Source organism: Urocitellus parryii, chromosome 4 (assembly GCF_045843805.1).
Source record: "Urocitellus parryii isolate mUroPar1 chromosome 4, mUroPar1.hap1, whole genome shotgun sequence".
In the NCBI taxonomy this organism is placed as follows: Eukaryota; Metazoa; Chordata; class Mammalia; order Rodentia; family Sciuridae; genus Urocitellus; species Urocitellus parryii.
This window is the reverse complement of record NC_135534.1, coordinates 3,996,992-4,017,814: the sequence shown is the minus strand read 5'-3', so window position 1 is coordinate 4,017,814 and position 20,823 is coordinate 3,996,992. Positions and strand designations below refer to the sequence as shown.

The window sequence follows — 20,823 nt, the reverse complement described above, 5'->3', positions numbered from 1 at the left end:
AGAGAAAGTCCAGAAACTTGGAGGGTGGCCTGGGGGTCTCAGTCCCAGGCCACGTGCCGGGGTGCCTGCACCAAGTGCAGACTCACACAGGGGACTAGGTGGCACAGCGTCCCCCAATCTCACGTCTGCTCAGAACCTTAGCACGTGACTCATCTGGAACAGGGTCTTTGCAGATTTCGAGATGTCACTCAGGATGGAGATGACAATCTTGGACAATCACTGTCCTTATAGGAGACAGCAAGGGACACAGGCGCAGCCACAAGCCAGGGAGTGCAGGCCACCAGGGGCTGGCGGAGAGACGGGTCAGGACCGCCCTGGAGCTCAGAGCAGGGGCAGCCCCACCGCCCCTGAGGTTTGGGCTTCGTCCCTCCAGAGGTGGGAGCCAGGCCCTGCTGCGTGCCGCTGTCCTGTCTGCGGTCATCTGCTGCTGCAGCCCCAGGGGTCCAACAGGTAGAGCGGGACCCTGCCTGGCCACGCCCAGGTGCTGTGAGCATGGCGGTGGAGCCAGGCCCAGAGGCCAGCGCAGCACAGCAGAGGCCTCCCTGCAGCGGCCAGTCCTGTCCTCAGAGAACTACCCTCTGGGGCAGAGGCTTCAGGGGAACCCGAGGCCTGGGGATAGGGCCCCTCCCAGGGCCGGGACCCTTCCCCTGGGGGCTGTGTGTGCAGGTCTGCAGAGGTTTCTGAGGGCCAGCGTCCTCCCCTGGCACGGCTGACCCCTAGCCAGGGCGTAGGAGAACGGGCACATCTTCCCGGGTGAGGAGCAGGTCCGGTGCAGCATCTGGTCAAGAGTGGCCTTGCTCTGGGCACCCTCTCTCAGCCCAGCCCTGGGAGAGACGGCCACCAAAGCCTCTGTCCCAGACAGAGTGGGCTCTGGGCTTGGGGACGTGAATGCAGGTGCTGACCCGTCCTCCTGGGAGGCCCACTGCAGCTTGTCAGGCTGTGGGTCTTCTAGAACTTGCCCCCCGTCCTGCGGGGCCTGTCACAGAGGCCTGGTGGGCGCGGCTGTGGCTGGCACCCTGGGGAAGACGAGCCAGAGCGCCCATTCCTTCCTGGGCGCTTGCTGCTGTGGGCAAGTGACCAGACCCTGGTAGCCTCCATTTCTCCACCTGTACCACGAGGCCACTTCTCCCTGTCCCCCGGAGTGACGTGTCCCCAGCTACCCTGACCCAGGCTGCCTGCGTGGGGTTGGTCATTTGCCCTTTGAGTTTCCATGTGCTAAACACTTGCGAAAACTGCCCTGTGCCCTGTGGCCGCTGTGACACCTTTGCCCACACCGTGGCTTCAAACACACAGGTCCTCCCGCTTCTGCAGGCCGGAGGTCTCAGTGGCTAACGGCAGGCGCCGGCTGCTTCCTCTCCAGGCTCCACGGATCCCCTGCCCTTCCTCATCTCATGACCCTCCTTGTCCCTCTCCAGCCTGTGCCCCATGGTCCCTCTAGGGAGGACCCTGCGACCCAGCCCAGGCACTGCAGGGTCCTCTGGGAATCTTCATGTCAGCTGATGGGTGGACACAGCCCCATGGGCAGCCTCAATGCCCTACCCAGGTGGGGCCACATGTCTGCAGGTTCGGGGGCTGGGACAGGGACGTCCTGAGGACCATGGTTCACCCACCCATGCCACCCCAGCCCCATCCTCCTGTGCTGAGGCTCAAGACAGGGCCTGTGACACAGGGGGGTGTCCAGGGTCACCTGCTGACGCAGGGAGACTCGTCAAAGCCCCACCACTATCTGCAGAGTTGTTGGGCAGGGCTGGGGCCGGGCGCCAGGAGTCGGGCAGGGACTGCAGCAGAGGCCCAGGCTCCCCTGGTACCCACCTGGGGGCCTTGGCGGGACAGACATGGTCGGTCAAGAGCAAACTCCCACCTAAAGGCCACGGCTCCTGGTGCTGGGGCCCTGGGGTCTCGTGCCTTAGGGGGGACTGAGTGGGGATCTTGGCTGCAGGAGCCCTCGGGAGGGTCCTGCTCCTGAAGCATGAGCTGTGCCGGTTCCACCCACCCTGCTCCTTGGGGGAGGCGGACAAGGAGCCCACGGATGGACACCTGCCACTCCACCGTGGGTCCTGGAGCTGCAGCATCCACAGCCGAGAGCTCAGAAGGAAATTCTGCGAGGCACAGCACAGACCTGGCATCTGACGCCGACAGGTCTCCCAGCCATGGTCACTCATCTTGCAAGGTCAACCAGCCCATCAGGCTTCCAGCCCAGAGCTGACCAGACAGAGAGGACTCGGCCCCGGCCGTCACCTCCTCCGAGGCTGGGACCTGCCTGCCCTCTGCACTGCCCCGTCCACGCTGGGAAATGGGATCTGCCCGCAGCACCGTCTCAGCCGCTCTGGACACTGACCGCCTCGGGCTCCCGCTGCGGTGCTGCTCACGCCTCCCTGACCCTCTTGGTTTAGGACGTGGCCCCCGCGGCTGTGGATGACGACGCTGGCGACACCATGTCACCTGGTTTTAAGGTCAGCGGCACGGGCTGAACCCGCGGCTACTCTGGGTGCGCTGGCCTCCCCCACGAGGGCTGCTTTCCCTCTGCAGAGCACTGGAAGCCGGACACCTAGGCGGGGCGGGGTGGCCAGCTCTGGGAGGGTGGCCGGGCTAGAGGGCGTGTGACCCTGCACCCTGGCTCTAGGAGTGGATGCAGATGCCCAAGGGCGCAGCGAGGCGGGGCCAGGGGTGACCCTGCAGCTGTGATCCCCAAACAGGGTGCGCCGGGGCCTCGGGCCGGGACACTGCGGCCCACCCCCAGGCGGTTGCTCCTAATAAGGAGTCATCTGTAGAGACCCATGTGAGAGCTGGACACCAACAGGCTAGCGGAGAAGCAGGCTGGGGGTGGAGTGGACCGCGTAACCCGCCACATGACCCACGGCACACCTGGAAGGACGCGGGGTACCAGTGCAGGTGGGGGCAGGGCCGCCGGGAACCCCAGTCCTCGGGCGAGGCCGCAGAGGCTGCCGTCCATCACGCTGCCCGGGTGTGGGCAGCAGGGCTCCGCCTGTTTCCACAGGCCCATGAGGATGGGGTCCGGGAGGCCCGCAGCGGAGGGAGGCGCCCAGCCCTGGTCCTCAAAGGCGGGAGCGTCCTGCTCCTGAGACAGTGGGACACGCTCTCCAGACCTGATCTGGGGGAGACGCAGTTGGGGGCAGGGAAAGCGTCCTGTGGCTTCACCCAGACCAGGGTCGGGGGCACAGAGGCGAGGGGGCAGGTCTGGGGCCAGCTGGAGGGCGCGAGGATGACTCAGACGAAGGGGTGGCACACTCAGGGAGCCGTGTCCTCCTAGGCTACCGTGAGGTGGCATCTCCTCAGGGGTCTCCTGCCCATGCCCACCTGTGACTCAGGGTCTGGCCACTGCTGCTCCCACCTCTGCACTCCCCTCCCACCTTTGGCTGGCTCCCTCCACCTAGAGGGGTCCATCTGCTTGCAACATGGCCACCGCCCTCTGCCCTCACTGCCTTCGACTCTCCTGCAACTTGCCACCTTCTGTAAGACCGTCCTGTGTGCAGGAAGACCTCCATCTGCTAGTGCTGAGAAGGGCCGCATGCGTCTCCTGTGGCCGCTGTAACAAACCGCCCCGAGCCGGGCACTTAAAACAGCAGACACCCATTTCCCCACGGTTCTGGAGGCCCACAGGCCCTTATCAGCTGTTGCTGGTAGGAATCCCAGGGCTGCACTCGGTGGAGACTCCAGGGAGGTCCTTCCTGCCTTTTCCAGCTCTTGGTGGCTCAGCTGTCCCTTGGCTGGTGGCCTTCCTGGTCACAGAGCCTCCTCTTCCCCAGTCTGCACCATCTCTTCTCGTGAGGACACGTGACAGCACGGGGGGCCCACGTGGACACCCAGCATCACCCCCATCTCTAGATGCACCTTAACTTGGTGCACTGCAGAGTCCTGCCCCTCTGCCAATCAGGTGGTCTGGCGGGTTCCAGGGACTTGACCCAGGCATGCTCTGGTGGGTATCCAGCAGACCCCACGAGCTGATCATTTAGAGCAGAGCTCTGTCCTCCCTCCTCACACCCACGACGCCCCTCCTCGTCCTGTCCACTCTCTGCCCTGAGGCCTAGGAGACAGCTCCAGAACCCCAGCCACGGGTGCAGACCACGAGGGACCCGCACACGTCCCTGGCCTCCTACAGGATCTGACTGACACCCGCCGTCCCTCCCAGAGAGGTCACAGGAAGAACACCAGGCGCCACCCAGGGAAGCCCACTGCCCTGCCAGGTCACCCCCGAGGGCGGGGGCACAGCGCTGAGCAGAGCCCCGCCCTGTCCTTCCAGGGGACTGCAGGTCCCAGCCCTGTCCCAGCTGATGGCTGCGGCCCTTCCAATCAGCCTCTGTCCCCATCCAGAAAAAGAAGGGCCCCCAATGTGCCCCTCAGCTCCCATGCAAGCAGGAGGGGGGACGAGGCTCCTCATTTCCCTGTCTGACAGACGGGGGCAGGTGCTCCAGAAAGACAAGCAAAGGGCCCAGGTCATTCCTGACCCCAAGGCTGCCTGGTCCCCGTGACGCCCCTGACCGCAGGCCCAGCCATGCCCCTGGGTGGTGCTGCTCCGTTTCCTGGCCTCAGCCCACCCCTCAGAGCCTGGCCAACAGAAGGGGGACTGCGACCCGCCCTTAGGACTGCGGGCACCCTCCCTGCGCAGTCTGACCCTGCCGTACCTAGGCGCAGCTCCCAGCCTGCTCGGGCCCCTTCCCCCCACCCTGGGCCCAGAGAAGAGCTCTGCCCGTCAGCACCAGGTCCTGAGCGTCCACCCACAGCGGGGCCAGCAAGGGCCGACTCAGGCCGAGGGCCGAGGGCCGGAGGCCACCATCTGCCAGGCCAGGTTTCTGGCCACCAAGCCAGCCCCCACCTTGACCTTGCTTAATGGAGTCAGGTTTTAATCAGCGTGTGCCCTGAGGAGCTAAGCCCTGCCTGTTGGCTGGCAGCTGCCCAGAGCAGACAGGCTGGGCCACCTGACCACTCCATCCGAGAGAAAGGAGGCGGCAGCCAGTCCACAAGCTGCTCTGCCTTCAAACCTGAGGGTGCGGACAGGGGCCTGGCCTTTGGTTTAGCCCTGGAGGGAACGGGCGGCACAGCCCTGCGGGGGCAGGGGACAGCCCAAACCCCCTGGAGGGCACCAAGCACTTTCCATGGTGAGCTCTTGGCACTGGGACCCAAGTCTTTCCCTGGGGACATGCTGTCCCTCCTTTCCTCACAGTGAGCACCGAGTGCTGACCATCTGCCAAGTAAAGAGGCCCAAGCATGTTCCCCATCTCGACTCCTGTTCTCACCCTGAGTCGCTGATCCGTCTGCCCACCTGCTCCTCCTCCACCCACCCATCCACCATCCACCCATCTGCTTATCCATTTGTCCATCCACTCCTCCATCCACCATCATCCACCATCTACTTATCCATTTGCCACTCAGCCACCATCCACCATCCACCAACCCACCCACCTACCCATCCACTCAGCCACCATCCACCATCCACCCACCTACGCCCCTACCCATCCACTCAGCCACCATCCACCATCCACCAACCACCCACCTACCCATCCACTCAGCCACCATCCACCATCCACCCACCTACGCCCCTACCCATCCACTCAGCCACCATCCACCATCCACCAACCACCCACCTACCCATCCACTCAGCCACCATCCACCATCCACCAACCACCCACCTACCCATCCACTCAGCCACCATCCACCATCCACCAACCACCCACCTACCCATCCACTCAGCCACCATCCACCATCCACCAACCACCCACCTACCCATCCACTCAGCCACCATCCACCAACCACCCACCTACCCATCCACTCAGCCACCATCCACCATCCACCCACCTACCCACCTACCCATCCACTCAGCCACCATCCACCATCCACCAACCACCCACCTACCCATCCACTCAGCCACCATCCACCATCCACCAACCCACCCACCTACCCATCCACTCAGCCACCATCCACCATCCACCCACCTACCCACCTACCCATCCACTCAGCCACCATCCACCAACCACCCACCTACCCATCCACTCAGCCACCATCCACCAACCACCCACCTACCCATCCACTCAGCCACCATCCACCATCCACCAACCCACCTACCTACCCATCCACTCAGCCACCATCCACCATCCACCAACCACCCACCTACCCATCCACTCAGCCACCATCCACCATCCACCCACCTACCCACCTACCCATCCACTCAGCCACCATCCACCATCCACCAACCCACCCACCTACCCATCCACTCAGCCACCATCCACCATCCACCAACCCACCCACCTACCCATCCACTCAGCCACCATCCACCATCCACCCACCTACCCACCTACCCATCCACTCAGCCACCATCCACCATCCACCAACCACCCACCTACCCATCCACTCAGCCACCATCCACCAACCCACCCACCTATCCATCCACTCAGCCACCATCCACCATCCACCAACCCACCCACCTACCCATCCACTCAGCCACCATCCATCATCCACCAACCCACCCACCTACCCATCCACTCAGCCACCATCCATCATCCACCAACCACCCACCTACCCATCCACTCAGCCACCATCCACCATCCACCAACCCACCCACCTACCCATCCACTCAGCCACCATCCACCATCCACCAACCCACCCACCTACCCATCCACTCAGCCACCATCCATCATCCACCAACCCACCCACCTACCCATCCACTCAGCCACCATCCACCATCCACCAACCCACCCACCTACCCATCCACTCAGCCACCGTCCACCAACCACCCACCTACCCATCCACTCAGACACCATCCACCATCCACCAACCCACCCACCTACCCATCCACTCAGCCACCGTCCACCAACCACCCACCTACCCATCCACTCAGACATCATCCACCATCCACCAACCCACCCACCTACCCATCCACTCAGACACCATCCACCATCCACCAACCACCCACCTACCCATCCACTCAGACACCATCTACCATCCACCAACCCACCCACTTACCCATCCACTCAGCCACCATCCACCATCCACCAACCACCCACCTACCCATCCACTCAGACACCATCCACTATCCACCAACCCACCCACCTACCCATCCACTCAGCCACCACCCACCCGTCCACCAACCCACCCACTTACCCATCCACTCAGCCACCATCCACCATCCACCAACCACCCACCTACCCATCCACTCAGACACCATCCACTATCCACCAACCCACCCACCTACCCATCCACTCAGCCACCACCCACCCGTCCACCAACCCACCTACCCATCCACTCAGACACCATCCACCAACCCACCCACCTACCCATCCACTCAGCCACCATCCACCATCCACCAACCACCCACCTACCCATCCACTCAGCCACCATCCACCATCCACTCAGCCACCATCCACCATCCACCAACCCACCCACCTACCCATCCACTCAGCCACCATCCACCATCCACCCACCCACCTACCCATCCACTCAGCCACCATCCACCCATCCACCAACCCACCCACCTACCCATCCACTCAGCCACCATCCATCATCCACCAACCCACCCACCTACCCATCCACTCAGCCACCATCCACCATCCACCAACCCACCCACCTACCCATCCACTCAGCCACCATCCACCATCCACCAACCCACCCACCTACCCATCCACTCAGCCACCATCCATCATCCACCAACCACCCACCTACCCATCCACTCAGACACCATCCACCATCCACCAACCACCCACCTACCCATCCACTCAGCCACCATCCATCATCCACCAACCACCCACCTACCCATCCACTCAGCCACCATCCACCATCCACCAACCCACCCACCTACCCATCCACTCAGCCACCATCCATCATCCACCAACCCACCCACCTACCCATCCACTCAGCCACCATCCACCATCCACCAACCCACCCACCTACCCATCCACTCAGCCACCGTCCATCATCCACCAACCACCCACCTACCCATCCACTCAGCCACCATCCATCATCCACCAACCTACCCACCTACCCATCCACTCAGCCACCGTCCATCATCCACCAACCACCCACCTACCCATCCACTCAGACACCATCCACCATCCACCAACCCACCCACCTACCCATCCACTCAGCCACCATCCACCATCCACCAACCCACCCACCTACCCATCCACTCAGCCACCGTCCACCATCCACCAACCCACCCACCTACCCATCCACTCAGCCACCGTCCACCATCCACCCACCTACCCACCTACCCATCCACTCAGCCACTATCCACCATCCATCAACCACTCACTACCCATCCACTCAGCCACCGTCCACCCATCTACTTATCCGTTTGTCCATCCACTCATCCACCCATTTCCTCCCCCCCCCCACCTATCCACCCATCCACTTATCCACTCACCCACCACTCATCCATCTGTCCATCCACTCCTCTATCACTCATCCATTCACCCCCACCTATCTGTCCCCCACCCTATTCTGAGGCTGGACACTCCCCTTCCTTAAGCAGATGACAGGGAGAAGAGACGAGTCCGAGTCGGTCCCTGTCCCGTCCTGGAGGAGATGTGGTGAGGAAGGAGCAAGTGGAGCAGGCAGACAGACAGCCTCTCTGCTCCCCAGGAGACACCACAGGGCTGTCCACTTCTCTCCCTCTTCTCCCTGAGCCAGGCACCGTGGGCCCCCTGGTTCCTGTAGGACTCTGGAACACCAAGCCTTTGGACAGGGGTGGGACCAGCAGGGAGCCAGGCTCAGCCTTGGGGACCCCTGGAGAATGGCTGTGCATCCTCTCCTGGACTGGAGGCCCTTGCCTCACACCTCACGGGCAGCCATGCCTGGACACCGACTCAGCGTACCCCAGCTCCTCTCTGGGGCCTGTGGCCACCCATCCCGGGGAGGGGCCCTGGAATCCCAGCTCTGCCAGGCCTGTCTAGGGCCAGCAGTTTGATGCACGCATGTCCACTCTTGGTGACTACTGGCCAGTGGTCATGGCAGCTTCAAGCCACAGAACAGGCCTTATAGTCAGACGAGAACTGGGGAATCGCACGGCCCTTTTACAGGTGGGAAGCCAGGGCCCGTGCAGGAGCTGGTGCCAGGACTGGACAGAGCCCCAGTGTCGATGGCAGGCGGCCCGGCCAGCCTGGATTCAGAGTCACACACTTAGTTCCCTGGAGCTCAGAGCCGGGGCTGGGGAAGGAGGAGCACAGGGACCCGGTGCTGGCCAGGCGGCCTGGAGCCGGCTCCCACCAGCTCGCGTGGGCCAAGGGTGGGCACCTCCTCGGTGGCCGTGGGCGGGCAGCTTGACTTTGGCCAGGGAGGGAGTTCTCGTGTAGCGGTGACCAGCGACGCCGGTGCTCAGGACACAAGAGGACAGCCTCAGCCTGGGGCTGGGGAGAGGTGGCCGTGGAAAGCTGAGGGAACAGGGTCAACTCGGCGGCTGGAGGGGCTCTGGGATCTGGGGACACGGGAGCCCTCCTGGCTCTGTGGGCTCCGGCTCCAGCCCCACAGGACCCGGGGTGTGCGCTGAGGCTCGGTGGCTCTGCGGGGCCGGCCTGGAGGTGTGCCCGGATCCAGCCTCCCTAGCAACCCCTCCGCCGCGCCTCGTCTCCCCGCCCATCTGCCTGTGCTCCCCCCACCCAGACGCCCACTCGCCACCTGGGAAATGTACTAAATGTGGCCTGAGAAGCTCTGAGCCAGGAGCTTCCCTGGTGCCCAGGGACTTGGCTCCCAGCCCCCAGCAGGGGCCACCGAGTCCAGAACAAAAGCGCTGGGTCCTCCCGCCTGCAGAAGAGGCCGGCCGAGGGTTGAGTGGCCGGCCTCTGGGAGGATAGCTCCTCTGTCTCCGGGCCCCGGTGGCCCGGGAGCCTCTGTGGGCCACGTCTAATAGCTCCAGAGAGAGGCCCGACTTGGGAGACCAAGTGTCCTCATTCCCAGGTCAGGGCTGTCCCTGAGCCTCCCTCCCACCAGGCACCAGGGTCCCTTGGCTTCATCCCACCAGAGACTGCTGAGCTGGGTGCAGAGCTCCGAGCCCACCCCAGCCAGAAGCCCTTCAGGTACAAGCCCCAAAGTCATGGCACCTTGGAGTGCTGGGGACAGTGGCTGTGGCCAGGCCAGAGGCCACTTAACCTGGAAAAGGAGGAGCCTGGCCCGGCCCAGTCAGCAGTGCCTGGCCACCTGAGGGGCCGAGGGCCCAGTGCCAACCCAGGACACTTCCTGAGTGCTGCCCAGTGGGTCTCAAAGCTCTGGGACAGGCAGACGCGCAAATGCTGATTCCCGGATGTCCAGGGTGCGGGGGTGGGGGAGGTCCTGCTGGGTCACAGGCTGGTGGCTGGTGAGCAGGAGGCACAGGTTCCTGCACGTCACCAGTCGGGGCGGCGGCTCCACCCTGCCCCTCCCTGGCCACCGCCTTCTCTGCACGCTGCTTGCACGCGGTGTCCAGGGACCGCTCCTCTCCTCACACGCGTCACCGGGCACGTGCGCTCACTCCAGGACAAAAACATACCGAGCCACCCCTCCGCTGTCATCCGGGCCCTGCTGCTGGTCCTGCAGGTGCACGCGAGCCCCTCTTGGTGTGGGGGCTTCTGGCAGGAGCAGGGCCAGGGACATGCTGCTGGGTGTGTGTCTGTGTGTTCAGAGCAACTGCAACCACTGTGGGCCATCAGGAGAGCAGCTGGCCGCGGACACCTGCCACCATGCTCTCTGGGTTGCTCTCAGAGATTCCCGGAAACCACTTCTCTGATATTTTCAAAGCCTGTCCCTTCACTCCAGGGGAGATCTCTTGAATAATAATAAAGTGACTGAGGAAATAAGGACTTGCACGGACAGGCAGGCGGCCGGGAGAATTTCCCAGAATAGAGAGCAAAGTGGCAGAGACCAGCACCCGGGCAGGCGGGTGGACTCTGACACCAGCACAGAGACATGTCAGGACACGAAGTCGCACGGGGGGCTCCTACACACTTGTAGAGAGGAAATAAAGGTCACCCAAAGAGGACTGCAGATCAGACAGACCTCCGCTTCCCGTCAGCACCCAGGAGGGGTGAGAGCATAAGGAAGCGAGGCCTTAGCAGCTCAGAGCGAGAGTAGTTTCAACTAAGAGTTCTCCAGGGCGGAGAGCACTGGTACCTCCAAGAACAAGGGCAAAGAGCAGAAACTGCTCACTTATCCCAGAGCTCAAAGGGGGAGAACTATAGAGACCAGGAGCTGGAGTTCCAGGTGGAGCACAGCATCAGAGATCGCCCATAAGAATGGCACAAACTCCAGGTAACACAGAAATGGGAAATGGGGTAATGGCATGCCAACGAGGACATGATTGTACTATAAGACCCAAAAAATAAAGGCAACTACAAACTCCAGAATAAACATAAATCTCATGCAAAAAATCACAACTACTAAACTTAATGTGGGAGGCTTTAAAAACCTGAGAGAAGAGAGGAACAAAGAATCCATTGGGCTTTGACATCAGGAAGGAACTTCTTGCAGGTCTGTGAAGAGGAAAGAGAATCCCAGCTCCACTCTTGGTGCCGAGGCAGACGTTCATACACTCATAATGATGTAATGCTTTCTGCTGTTTGTTTTAATTTTTGAATCCAACTGATAGAAGTTGAATGTGAATATAAATGTAAAAGGTCAAGTGACACTGTCCAAAGTTTATTAAACAAGAGAAAGAAAAACGTCATTTAAAAGTGATCAACTAGCAAGAACCGTTCGAAACTGCAGACAGGTAAAAACTGAGAAAGCCTCCTCTTTCCCAGCCGCCAAGGTTTCCCGCTGTGGTCAGAGATGGGGGAGGTGATCATCGGAAGAGGGAAGCAGTGTCCACAGGTGGCCCCTGCCCAGTGGGATGCGGACGAGATGGGGAGGGGAGAAGACCCCTCCCCGTTCCTGGCCTGTCTGCGGGCCTGCGCTGATTGATGGGTCACTTTTATCGCACACGTGAGGACGACAAAGGGGAGAGTTCACCAAGAGTGGACGAGGGGAAGGCCCTGGGCAGTTAGGCAGTGGGTTACTGTGAAGAGGAGGCCACGCAGACGGGACGGGGAGGCAGGAGACTGGGGCCCTCCTGAGGAGCTGCGTGAGGGAGAGAAGCAGCGGGGGAGGGCGGGGGAGAGGGCCCCCAGGTCTCCCACTGGGCACTGGGCCCACTGTCCATCAGGAGGCGGACCACGGAGCAGAGGGGTTTGGAAGGGCACAATGACGGGTGCAGAGGCCACCACACGCATCACGCAGGGGAGCAAGAGGGCGCAGCTGGGCTGTGGGCTGGCGGGACACCTCCCTGTGCCTGCGCCTGGAGAGCCGCCTTGTCCACTTGTGCCTCGAAAGCTCTCTGTCCTTGTAGAAACCAGACACACGGAAACGCACAGCATCCAACGTAAAGCCACCTCTCTTCCAGGCCGCGGGGCCTGCCGAGCAAGCCCTGTGGCCAATTGCCGGGCCCCGCCAGCCACTGCGGGGCGGACAGGCAGACAATGTGTCCTTTGGCGTCCAGCCTGAGGACGTCCCCAGAGCGGCTCCCCTCCTTCAAGTCTGAGGAGTGATAAGATGTAAGAATGCCAAACGACGTGGAGGGCGCAGGGATCAGTTCCTCGCCATTCAGTTCTTACTACCTTTACAGGGACGCCACGCGGGGGTCCAGAGGAAAGCCGGCTGGCCACTCGGACCGGTGCCACCCAGCAGCCCCCTGGATCTATTCAGCACGGGTCTCGTTGGAGCTGCGAGCACCAAACACGTTGTCTCTTCATTCTTAGCATGAGCACAGCTGGAAATGTGGACCGAGTGGAAATAGTTCCATTTTGCAGACAGCAGGAATTGAAGGCTCAGAGAAGGTGTGTGAGCTGCCCAAGGTCACCCAGAGGTAAGTCTGGGAGAAAACTTGGGACAACTTATTTTTCAGGGACTCAGTCAGGCTCTGATAATACACATATATGCTTCTATATTCAGAGCCTGTCTCTAGAAAGATCCTCAGCAAACCAGCAACCAAGCTTCTGCCTGGGGAGGAGAACTTGGGGCTGGGCTGGGAGAGAGATCTATTCCTCACACTCTATTTTCTGCACATTTTGATTTTCTACCCCATGTATCTATTTCCACTTACCAATTTATAAAATATAAAAATGATGCTTGAAAACCATGAAAACACGATGGGCGACCGGCACAGCTTGCAACCCTTCTACATGAATCTCGAAGGTCAGTTTTACCGAGGCCGAGGGACAGTGACCGCTCGTCCCCTCCCTTCCCTCCCAGCAGCCTGGGAGCACTGACCACCCTGTGCAAAGTGTGGCCAGAGGCACAGGAGGAGCTGGCCACCTGCAGGACCAGGTCTGTGCCACCTGCTTCCAGGAAGCTCCTCCTTGGGAATCCCAGGGAACCGCAGAGCCGAGCCGCCCGCTCCGCTCACCGCCAGGGCTTGGCCTCCCGCCAGCCCCACCACACTGCTGGGCTGGGAGACGGGTGTCCTGTTTGGCCCCGCCCGGCCCACCACTCCACCAGCCATTTGCTTCTGCTTCCCAGGCTCCAGACTTTTCCAGAAGCGCAGGTCTCCCCAGATGCCACCGCCGGCCTCCTAGCTGGCCCCTGCTGCTGCCCCACGGCACCGTCCTCAGCCTCAGGTGTCTGTCAGGCAGAAGTCCCTTCCTCAGAGGGACCGTCCCTGCCTCCCCGCCTAGGGCTGGCCGCCCGGCCCCCTGGGCTCTGAGGGAAGTGCGGCCAAGTGGCTCAGTGCCTCAGCCTCCGTCAGCCTCCGTCAGCCTCCGGGGGAGCTCTCTGCCTGCAGCTGACTGTCCTCCCTTCACCGGACTCAGCCCCCCAAGGTCCAGGCGGCCTCTTGACAATACTGGCCGAACCGGCGGAGAGTGAGTGGGTGGGTGGACTGAGAATGGGTAGGTAGGTGGGGGCAGGATGGGTGTGAGCCGATAACAGGCAGATGCACAGCTGGACAGGAGGGGGCATGGGTGGACAGCTAGTGGACGGCTGGCTGGATGAAGGACAGTTGTATGGATGGATGGACCAGGGAAGGATGGTCGGATAGAGGGGTGAGTGGAAGGGGGTGTGGATGGGTGGAGCGAGGCCGGGAGGGTCCATGGACCTAGCGTGAGTCCATCCCGAGGTCCTAGGCTCCCCCAGAAGCCTCCTCCTGAGTGTCCCGTGCTCATGGGCTGGGACCTGACCTAGGAGGAGCGGCAGCCTGCAGTTCCTGGGCCCGTGTTGAGGTGGGTTTTCAACAGCGAGACTGAGGCTCCTGAGAAGCCCCGGGGGACAATGCCCAGGACCTCTGCTGCCTGACCCTCACTTGTGTGGCCCTGTCTAGATCCCTCTCTCGCCTGCTTTCCGGGCAGGTGGTGGGGATCCCACAGAGGGCACTGGCTGGAGCGACTGGACACATTGGCCTCCGCCTCCAGGCCTATGTGGACACCAGGGGGCGGGAGAGGAGGAGCCTCCTGACCGGGGGAGGAGACATCTTGCTGAGCTGGCCTCCACTGCATTTTGATCTCAGCTGCCTCTGCAGGGGAGGCTGGGCCTCCGCGCTGCCCGGATGTAACCCGCTGCCCTGGCGGGTGTTGACTGGCGGGAGGGCTCCGCTGCTCAGGGCCCACTTCTGATGGGAATTCTGAATTGGCTGATGAACTCCTGGTGGCTTTGCGCCCGCGCTGCAGTGGGCACGGCCCAGACTCCTGCTGCTGCTCAATCAGGAGCAAGAACAGCCTCCCCCCATGTCCACTGCAGAGCCACCTCGTCCGACGGCTCCTGACACCCGCGCCTCTGTCCTCAGCTCCCTCACTGCCCTCCACGCCCTGCCAAGGCCACAGAGTGGTCAAGGAGAGTCCTGTTGGCTCTGAGCACAGGAGACTCCTCGGCCCATCCCAGGGCCAGTAGGAAGGGGCCAGAGGCACGGAGCAGGGGGCTGTCTCTCCCAGGGCTGCTTCAGGGGGGGATGACCCTGTCCTTCCTGCACCCGGCCAGTCCTGGCCAGTGGACTCCTGGCCTCAGCAGGGAGGCTCCACTCTGGGGTTCAGATGCTCATGGGGCGGGGGCAGGCCCACAACTTGGCCTTCCCCTCTCCACCTCAGGGTCCGTCTGTCCAGTGGACAACGACCCCTGCTTTACAAGGTGGCCGAGGGGCAGCCTCAGAGGGCGGTGACCAGGCTCAGAGGCTGAACCCGGAGGAGAAGAGGAGAGGGGCCACCAGGAGGCGGGGGTCAGGGTGGCTCGGGAGCCAGGACTAGAACCTTCCACCCATCGCTCAGGAGCTCCTGTTGACCCTGCTGTGGCCTGGATGTCCCTCTCCTCTGTCACAGAGCTCAGAACAGACAAGGAACAAAACCTTTGGACACAGCCAACAGGGCGGCAGGTCAGGTGGCAGGTCCTCGGAGCTCACTGGTCCTTCTGGCACCAGAGTACCCAGCTCCACCCCGTCCGCCCAGGGAGCAGCTGTCACCCCACAAGGACGCCACTCTGGCTGCACAGCCACGAGGGCCCCGTGTGTTCTGGTCCTGGGCTTGTGACAAGCCTCTGCCCGGGACTCCAGGCAGCGGCCCACATCCTTCCCCTTCCCCGCTCCATCAAGTCAGGTCCTCCCATGGCTCCCCTGGGCAGTGGCCCTGGCGTAGGGCCACCTGTGTCACGTGTCAGGTGTGTGCAGGCACAGGACACACTAGTGGATGCCCCCCTGGGGCTCGGGCCCCACAGACCACGGGCCTTTTGGGGACACGGCACCCCTAAAGCCTGAGCCAGGGCCCCTCAGCTTCCAGAGGACACCTTTCACCTGGACCCGGATCCCTGGCTGGAGCCTCCAAGCAGCCTGGTGACAGCTCTGCCCTGGTGACAGCTCTGCCCACTTCCCCGAGCCCTGGGCGCTGAGGGCCGCTGGCTCTGCCCAGACCCTCCTCGCCAGGAGGGAAGCACATAGGCAGGTGGCCCATGGAGCAGGTCCACTCTCTGCAGTGACCCCCTCTGCCCAGGTCAAGACCCACCGGGAAGAGCCAGCGTCAGGCACGGTTCCCTGGAGGCCAGTGGCCCTGAGGTCTCTTTCTGGACTTTGCTCACGGGCAGGTCACCAATGGCACCCAGGTCCCAAGGTGGGCAAGTGGGACAAGACCTGGGAGTGTGCACCCCCTGGCGCCCGGGGCAGAGCCCGGCTGGTGTGGGCGGTGGAGGTCTGACCAGCTCCCGCCTGGGGTCTCCCTGGGCAGCAGCCACACGAGCCCATGGTGCCACACCCCAGGGCAGCGGGGGGCCAGGGGGGGGGCCAGGGGGGGGCCAGGGGGGGCAAGAAACCACCCATCCACACGATGGAGCGCCGCAGCCCCAAGAAGCAAAGAGACCCTGCCCAGGGCAGACCTCGAGGACCTGACGTGACAAACCCCGTGTGTGTGTGTAGGGCTGGGGACCAGGCTCTGGGCAGGCTCCAGGCTGGGGACAGAGGCCTGGAGAGGGTGACGGCTGGGTGGCAGGCAAGGGTGCGCCAGACACCGTCAAGGAGGGGACCTGGCAACATGTCCACTGTGCCCCGTAAGAACACCACATGGACACCTGCCACAACACGGTGGACCTTGGGGGCATCGTGCGTGGTGAGGGGCCAGTCGGAAGAGACCCTGCACTGTCACCGTTGACATCAGGCCCCGGGCAGCGAGTCCGTGTGGAGGCTCAGCGGGGCTGCAGGGGCCGTGGGGCGGGGAATGGGCACGGCCGCTCGTGGGGACAGGGCACCCCCTTGGGGTGAGGAAAGGGCCTCAGACCCTGACGGAAACAGAAAGCCACCGAAAGACGACGGACTTCGGCACAGCAGACGCCCACCGCGTGATTCAGGGGTCAACCGCGTGATTCAGGGGTCACCCGCGCCAACTGGGCCGGGTCCCGAGGCAGGCAGACAGGAGTCAGGGCCGGTCTGAGCTGGTCCTCACAGACCCCAGGGTCAGGCAGGACCCAGGGCAGGGCCTCGGGACCCTTCCCCAGACGGGTCCTGCTCCTCGGAGGGCTGGCTGCTGGGCTTCTCAGAGAGGCCCGCGGTCGGCCGCCAGCACATGCCGCCGTCACATACCTGTGTCTCCTTCCCTTCCCTGCACCACATCCGGCTCCTGTCAACCCAGTCCCCTGTGGGGTGTGGGCTCGCCTCGCCCCTGCGCCCAGCATGGCAGCAGGGACAGCCAAGGGACACTTGTGGCTTAGGACAGAAATGAAGGGAAAGAGGAACCTGCCACCGGGGACATAGGGACGCGGCAAAGGGCGCAGTGGCCAGGAGAGAGGCTGCTCACCGAGCTTCTGGGGGGGCAGCACCTGCCATCATAGCCCACCTGGCTGAGTGGGGGGCGGAGGGCGGGGCGAGTGCTCATCTCCACGGGACAGTCCTGCCCGCCCACTCGGGCCTAGCCACCGGATGAGCACGGCTCCTGCACAACACACCAGCCCCCACGGCGGGCCCAGCGTCCCCCCAGGGGAAGGGCCTCCAGCAACGAACAGGAAGCCAGGGAAGCGCGGGAAGTGGCAGGAACGGAGAGGGGAACCCCCTGAGGTGAGAACCCAGGCCCCCGCAGGGCCCCAACACTCCAGGGGGACACGCCCATGGGGGACGCTCCAGGCCGCTGACCGCCCAGCCTCTGGACTGCTGTTTCCCTAGATTTCACTGCGTCCCTGCCTCCTGCTCCACCCAGGCCCTGGGGCCACACAGGCCACTCCACGGGCAGGTTCTCTGGAAGACGGTGGCTTCCGCAAGCCCATGAGGGGACACACCGGGGAAGCAGACCAAGGGGCCTGCGCGCTCCACGCGACTTGGCCCAGCGCTCACGCCGCACAGTGCCTGTGACCAGAGGTCCTGGCAGGGAGACGCGCGTCCTACCTGGAAGCGTCGAAGCCGTCGTAGGAGCCCACCGTGTAGTGCCGGAAGAGCTTCTTACTGCGGTCTGCGCGGGTTTCTGTGCAGAAGAGAGAAATAGCGCTGAGAGAGGGCATGGTGCTGGGCTCTCATTGACCCGTCCCCTGAGGCCCAAGACCCGCTCTCCTGGGGAAAGTCCTAGGGAGAAGAGGATCCTGATTCCAGCGACTGCCTGCAGAATCTGGGGACACCTATGAACCCCAGTCCTGGCCACGGAGGGTCAAGAGCTGTTCCCAGGCAGAAGCAGAGCTCTGCGGAGCAGAAGGGCGGCCACACTCCTGCGCCACGCCACGGCCCTCCTGCACGTGGCCTCCGCCCGCCTCTGGCACAGAGCTGCCAGGCCTCGAGCCCATGGGAGCACCTGCAGGTGGCTGCCTCAGGAGAGGGACACATGCCCATTGTCCTGCCTACAGTTACTTTCTCCTAAAAACAAAGACAATAAACAAAGGAGATTCGATTCCTGATTGAGCCAGTGTGGGCTTTCCCGACTCAGCAGTCCGAGGTGCATGCGTGGGAGTGAGGAGTGAGGGAGGTAGCGGATACACAGCTGGGCCTGGGGGCTCCACAGCAGGACCCACGCTCACCGCGTGGTCAGCGGCTGGCCTCTCCTCCGGGAAACTGCAAAACTGCCCAGAAATCCCAACCTCCCGTGGGCCTCTGCTGCAGTCTCCCCGGTTCTGTTTTCCAAGGTAAATGTGATTTTTTTTACTCAAATACCCCAAACACATTTGCAGTTCAACGTGAACACGGGTCGGGGCTCTGAGAAAGGTCTGGCTCCTTTGACGCCCAAGACTCCTCTCTGACTTGAGCAGGGAATCCTGAGGCGGGAAGGGGGCAGGTGGGCAGCCTGGGACTACATTTCCCAGCTGCCCTTGCTCCCGGGTGTGGACATGTGACTCCTTCTCACCAATGGGGCGTGAGCACGGCAGGGCCCTTCACCCCTAGGCTCTGAAGAAGCCCACCCCCCTTCTCTTCCCTCTCCTGCTCTGTCAGCTTAAGGCTCTGGACCTGGAGGCCCTAAGGGTGGTGGGGTCCCCAGGTGAAATGCAGAGTGGGTCTCTGCTCCCCAGGGCTGTGGGAACAAGAAGAAGCCTTCTGCGCCCTGAGGCTGCAACTCAAGATTTGTGACAGCAGCCACGTTGCCTTAGCGGGCAGCAGGGCAACGGGGGTCCCCTGTGGCCTGGCTCCCACCGCTCTCCGCCCCTTCCCCAAATGCCCAGCTCCGCAGCATGAATTCCCGGCAGAGGCGGCCTCCGTGGCTGACTCCGCTGCTGACGCTGATGAGGCCCCTCGGCTCAGGCCCTGCTGGAAGTGCCGCTGGGGCTGCTGGCCATTGAACCGCCAGGCCTGTCCAGGGAGGGCTGCACGCACTGCCCTCCATGCCCTGCGCAGGACCACGGGTGCCCGCCATCGGGAGAGCAGTCTCCTTTACACTGAAGGCGTCCCGCTGCCCTGGTGACTGCCTGGGCACCCTCGTCAGCACTGCCCACTCGGCCCTGAGGCCATGCAGCTCGAAGGCCTGCTAGGAGAGTGCCCTGGCAGGACCAGAGTGTCCATCCACAGAAGACGCCGGAAGCAGTGACGTTCCACAGACTCGGCAACTGAGCATTGAGCAGCGGGCGGCTGAGACGGTAAGCAGATCGCCAAAAGCAAAGTTGCCAATTATATAAGTTGGCCATTTTGTCACACTCACATAAACAGGGAGAACGAGTCAAGCAGCCACAGACGTAAATAGCTAATGGGACTTCGTCCTCTGCTCAGGTTTGTCCCTCCTGCATCAATACCTGCCCTTCCTTGCATGATGGCCTTGGCCACCTGGGCACACGGAAGAAGGTGCCTGACCAACTGATGGACAGCAGCAGTAACGGTCACCAAGACAAAGCCACACGCCCACACCACGCAGGTCAGCTCAGCACCTGCCTTGTAGCCATCAGCCACCCTCCCTGACCCCCGGGACAGGGCCTGGACGCTCCATGACCTCAGTGACGCTCCAGGAAGGGACATGGCCTCCTCTCTCCATATCATGCTGGGGTGGGGACATGCCTCTCCTTCAAAGTCACCTTGAACTCCAGCCTTGGTCATATGTTGATGGCATTTGCAGGGTTAGGCTTAGATGGGGTCCTGAGGGTGGCCCAAAAGAGGAGGAGGAGAGACCCCACTCAGGCCCGTGCCTGTTTCCCACACGACTCCCTGCGTGGCTGGGGGACTCTGCAGGGTCCCCTCCCGCAGGAAGGCTTCACCAGGCGCAGCCCCCAGGACCTCAGAGCCGTGAGCGGGATGAGCCTTGATTCTTTATAAATGACCCGTCTGGAATTTAATTCAGTTATAACAACAAGACACGGACTCACAGACCTGCTGTGTGACACTGAGCACATGCGCAATGTCTGAGCTGGCTGCCCAGCCTGAGGGCCAGCACAGGACCCCAAAGCACCCTCGGGGCATCCTCAGGCGCAGCACATGGGACTTCCAGGTGAGGCACTGGCCCGTGGGCTGACACTGCCCCCCAGGCTTGGCATCAGGACCAAACGTGGCCCCATGCGCCTCCTGCCTGGCGCCCTGCACACCCGCCATCGCACTCTCCGTGGCCAAGTCCACCTGGAGACAGCCCCAAGGGCAGGGCCTCCAGGTCCTGCCGAGCTTCCACAGGTGGCCCCAGAGTTCTGGCAAGTGCGGAGGGGAGCAGAGCAGGCAACTCAGCTGGGGGCTACCCTGGGACGTCCACGCTGGGGCCACACATGTCCAGGCCCTGGAGGGACAAGTGGGTTACGCAGAGTGGCTCATGGAGCCACTGAAGGACCACAGGGCTGTTAATTGCCAGTATTACTCTTAATTGTTTCTGCTGCTTAAACCCCAAGTGGCATTTCTGTGCTGGTTGTCTAGGAAACCACTGGGCCAGGCGGGCTGACTGGTGCAGGTCCCTGGCTGGGTCAGGGGGCCCAGGGTCCAGGAGCTAAGAGGAGTGTATGTGCCCAAACACGTGTGTACGTGTGTGT

At 62.6% G+C, this 20,823-nt stretch overlaps 1 protein-coding gene across 3 annotated transcripts in view; it reads right to left on the bottom strand.

The window, feature by feature from the left end:
- Shank2 (SH3 and multiple ankyrin repeat domains 2) overlaps positions 1-20,823 on the bottom strand; it is a 198,270-nt gene that overhangs the window by 112,158 nt on the left and 65,289 nt on the right. For all 3 annotated transcript variants that reach the window (XM_026414152.2, XM_077797377.1, XM_077797378.1), the window contains exon 5: positions 17,795-17,870. In XM_026414152.2, coding sequence (XP_026269937.2) covers positions 17,795-17,870 — 76 coding nt within the window. The remainder of the gene's footprint in view (positions 1-17,794; positions 17,871-20,823) is intronic.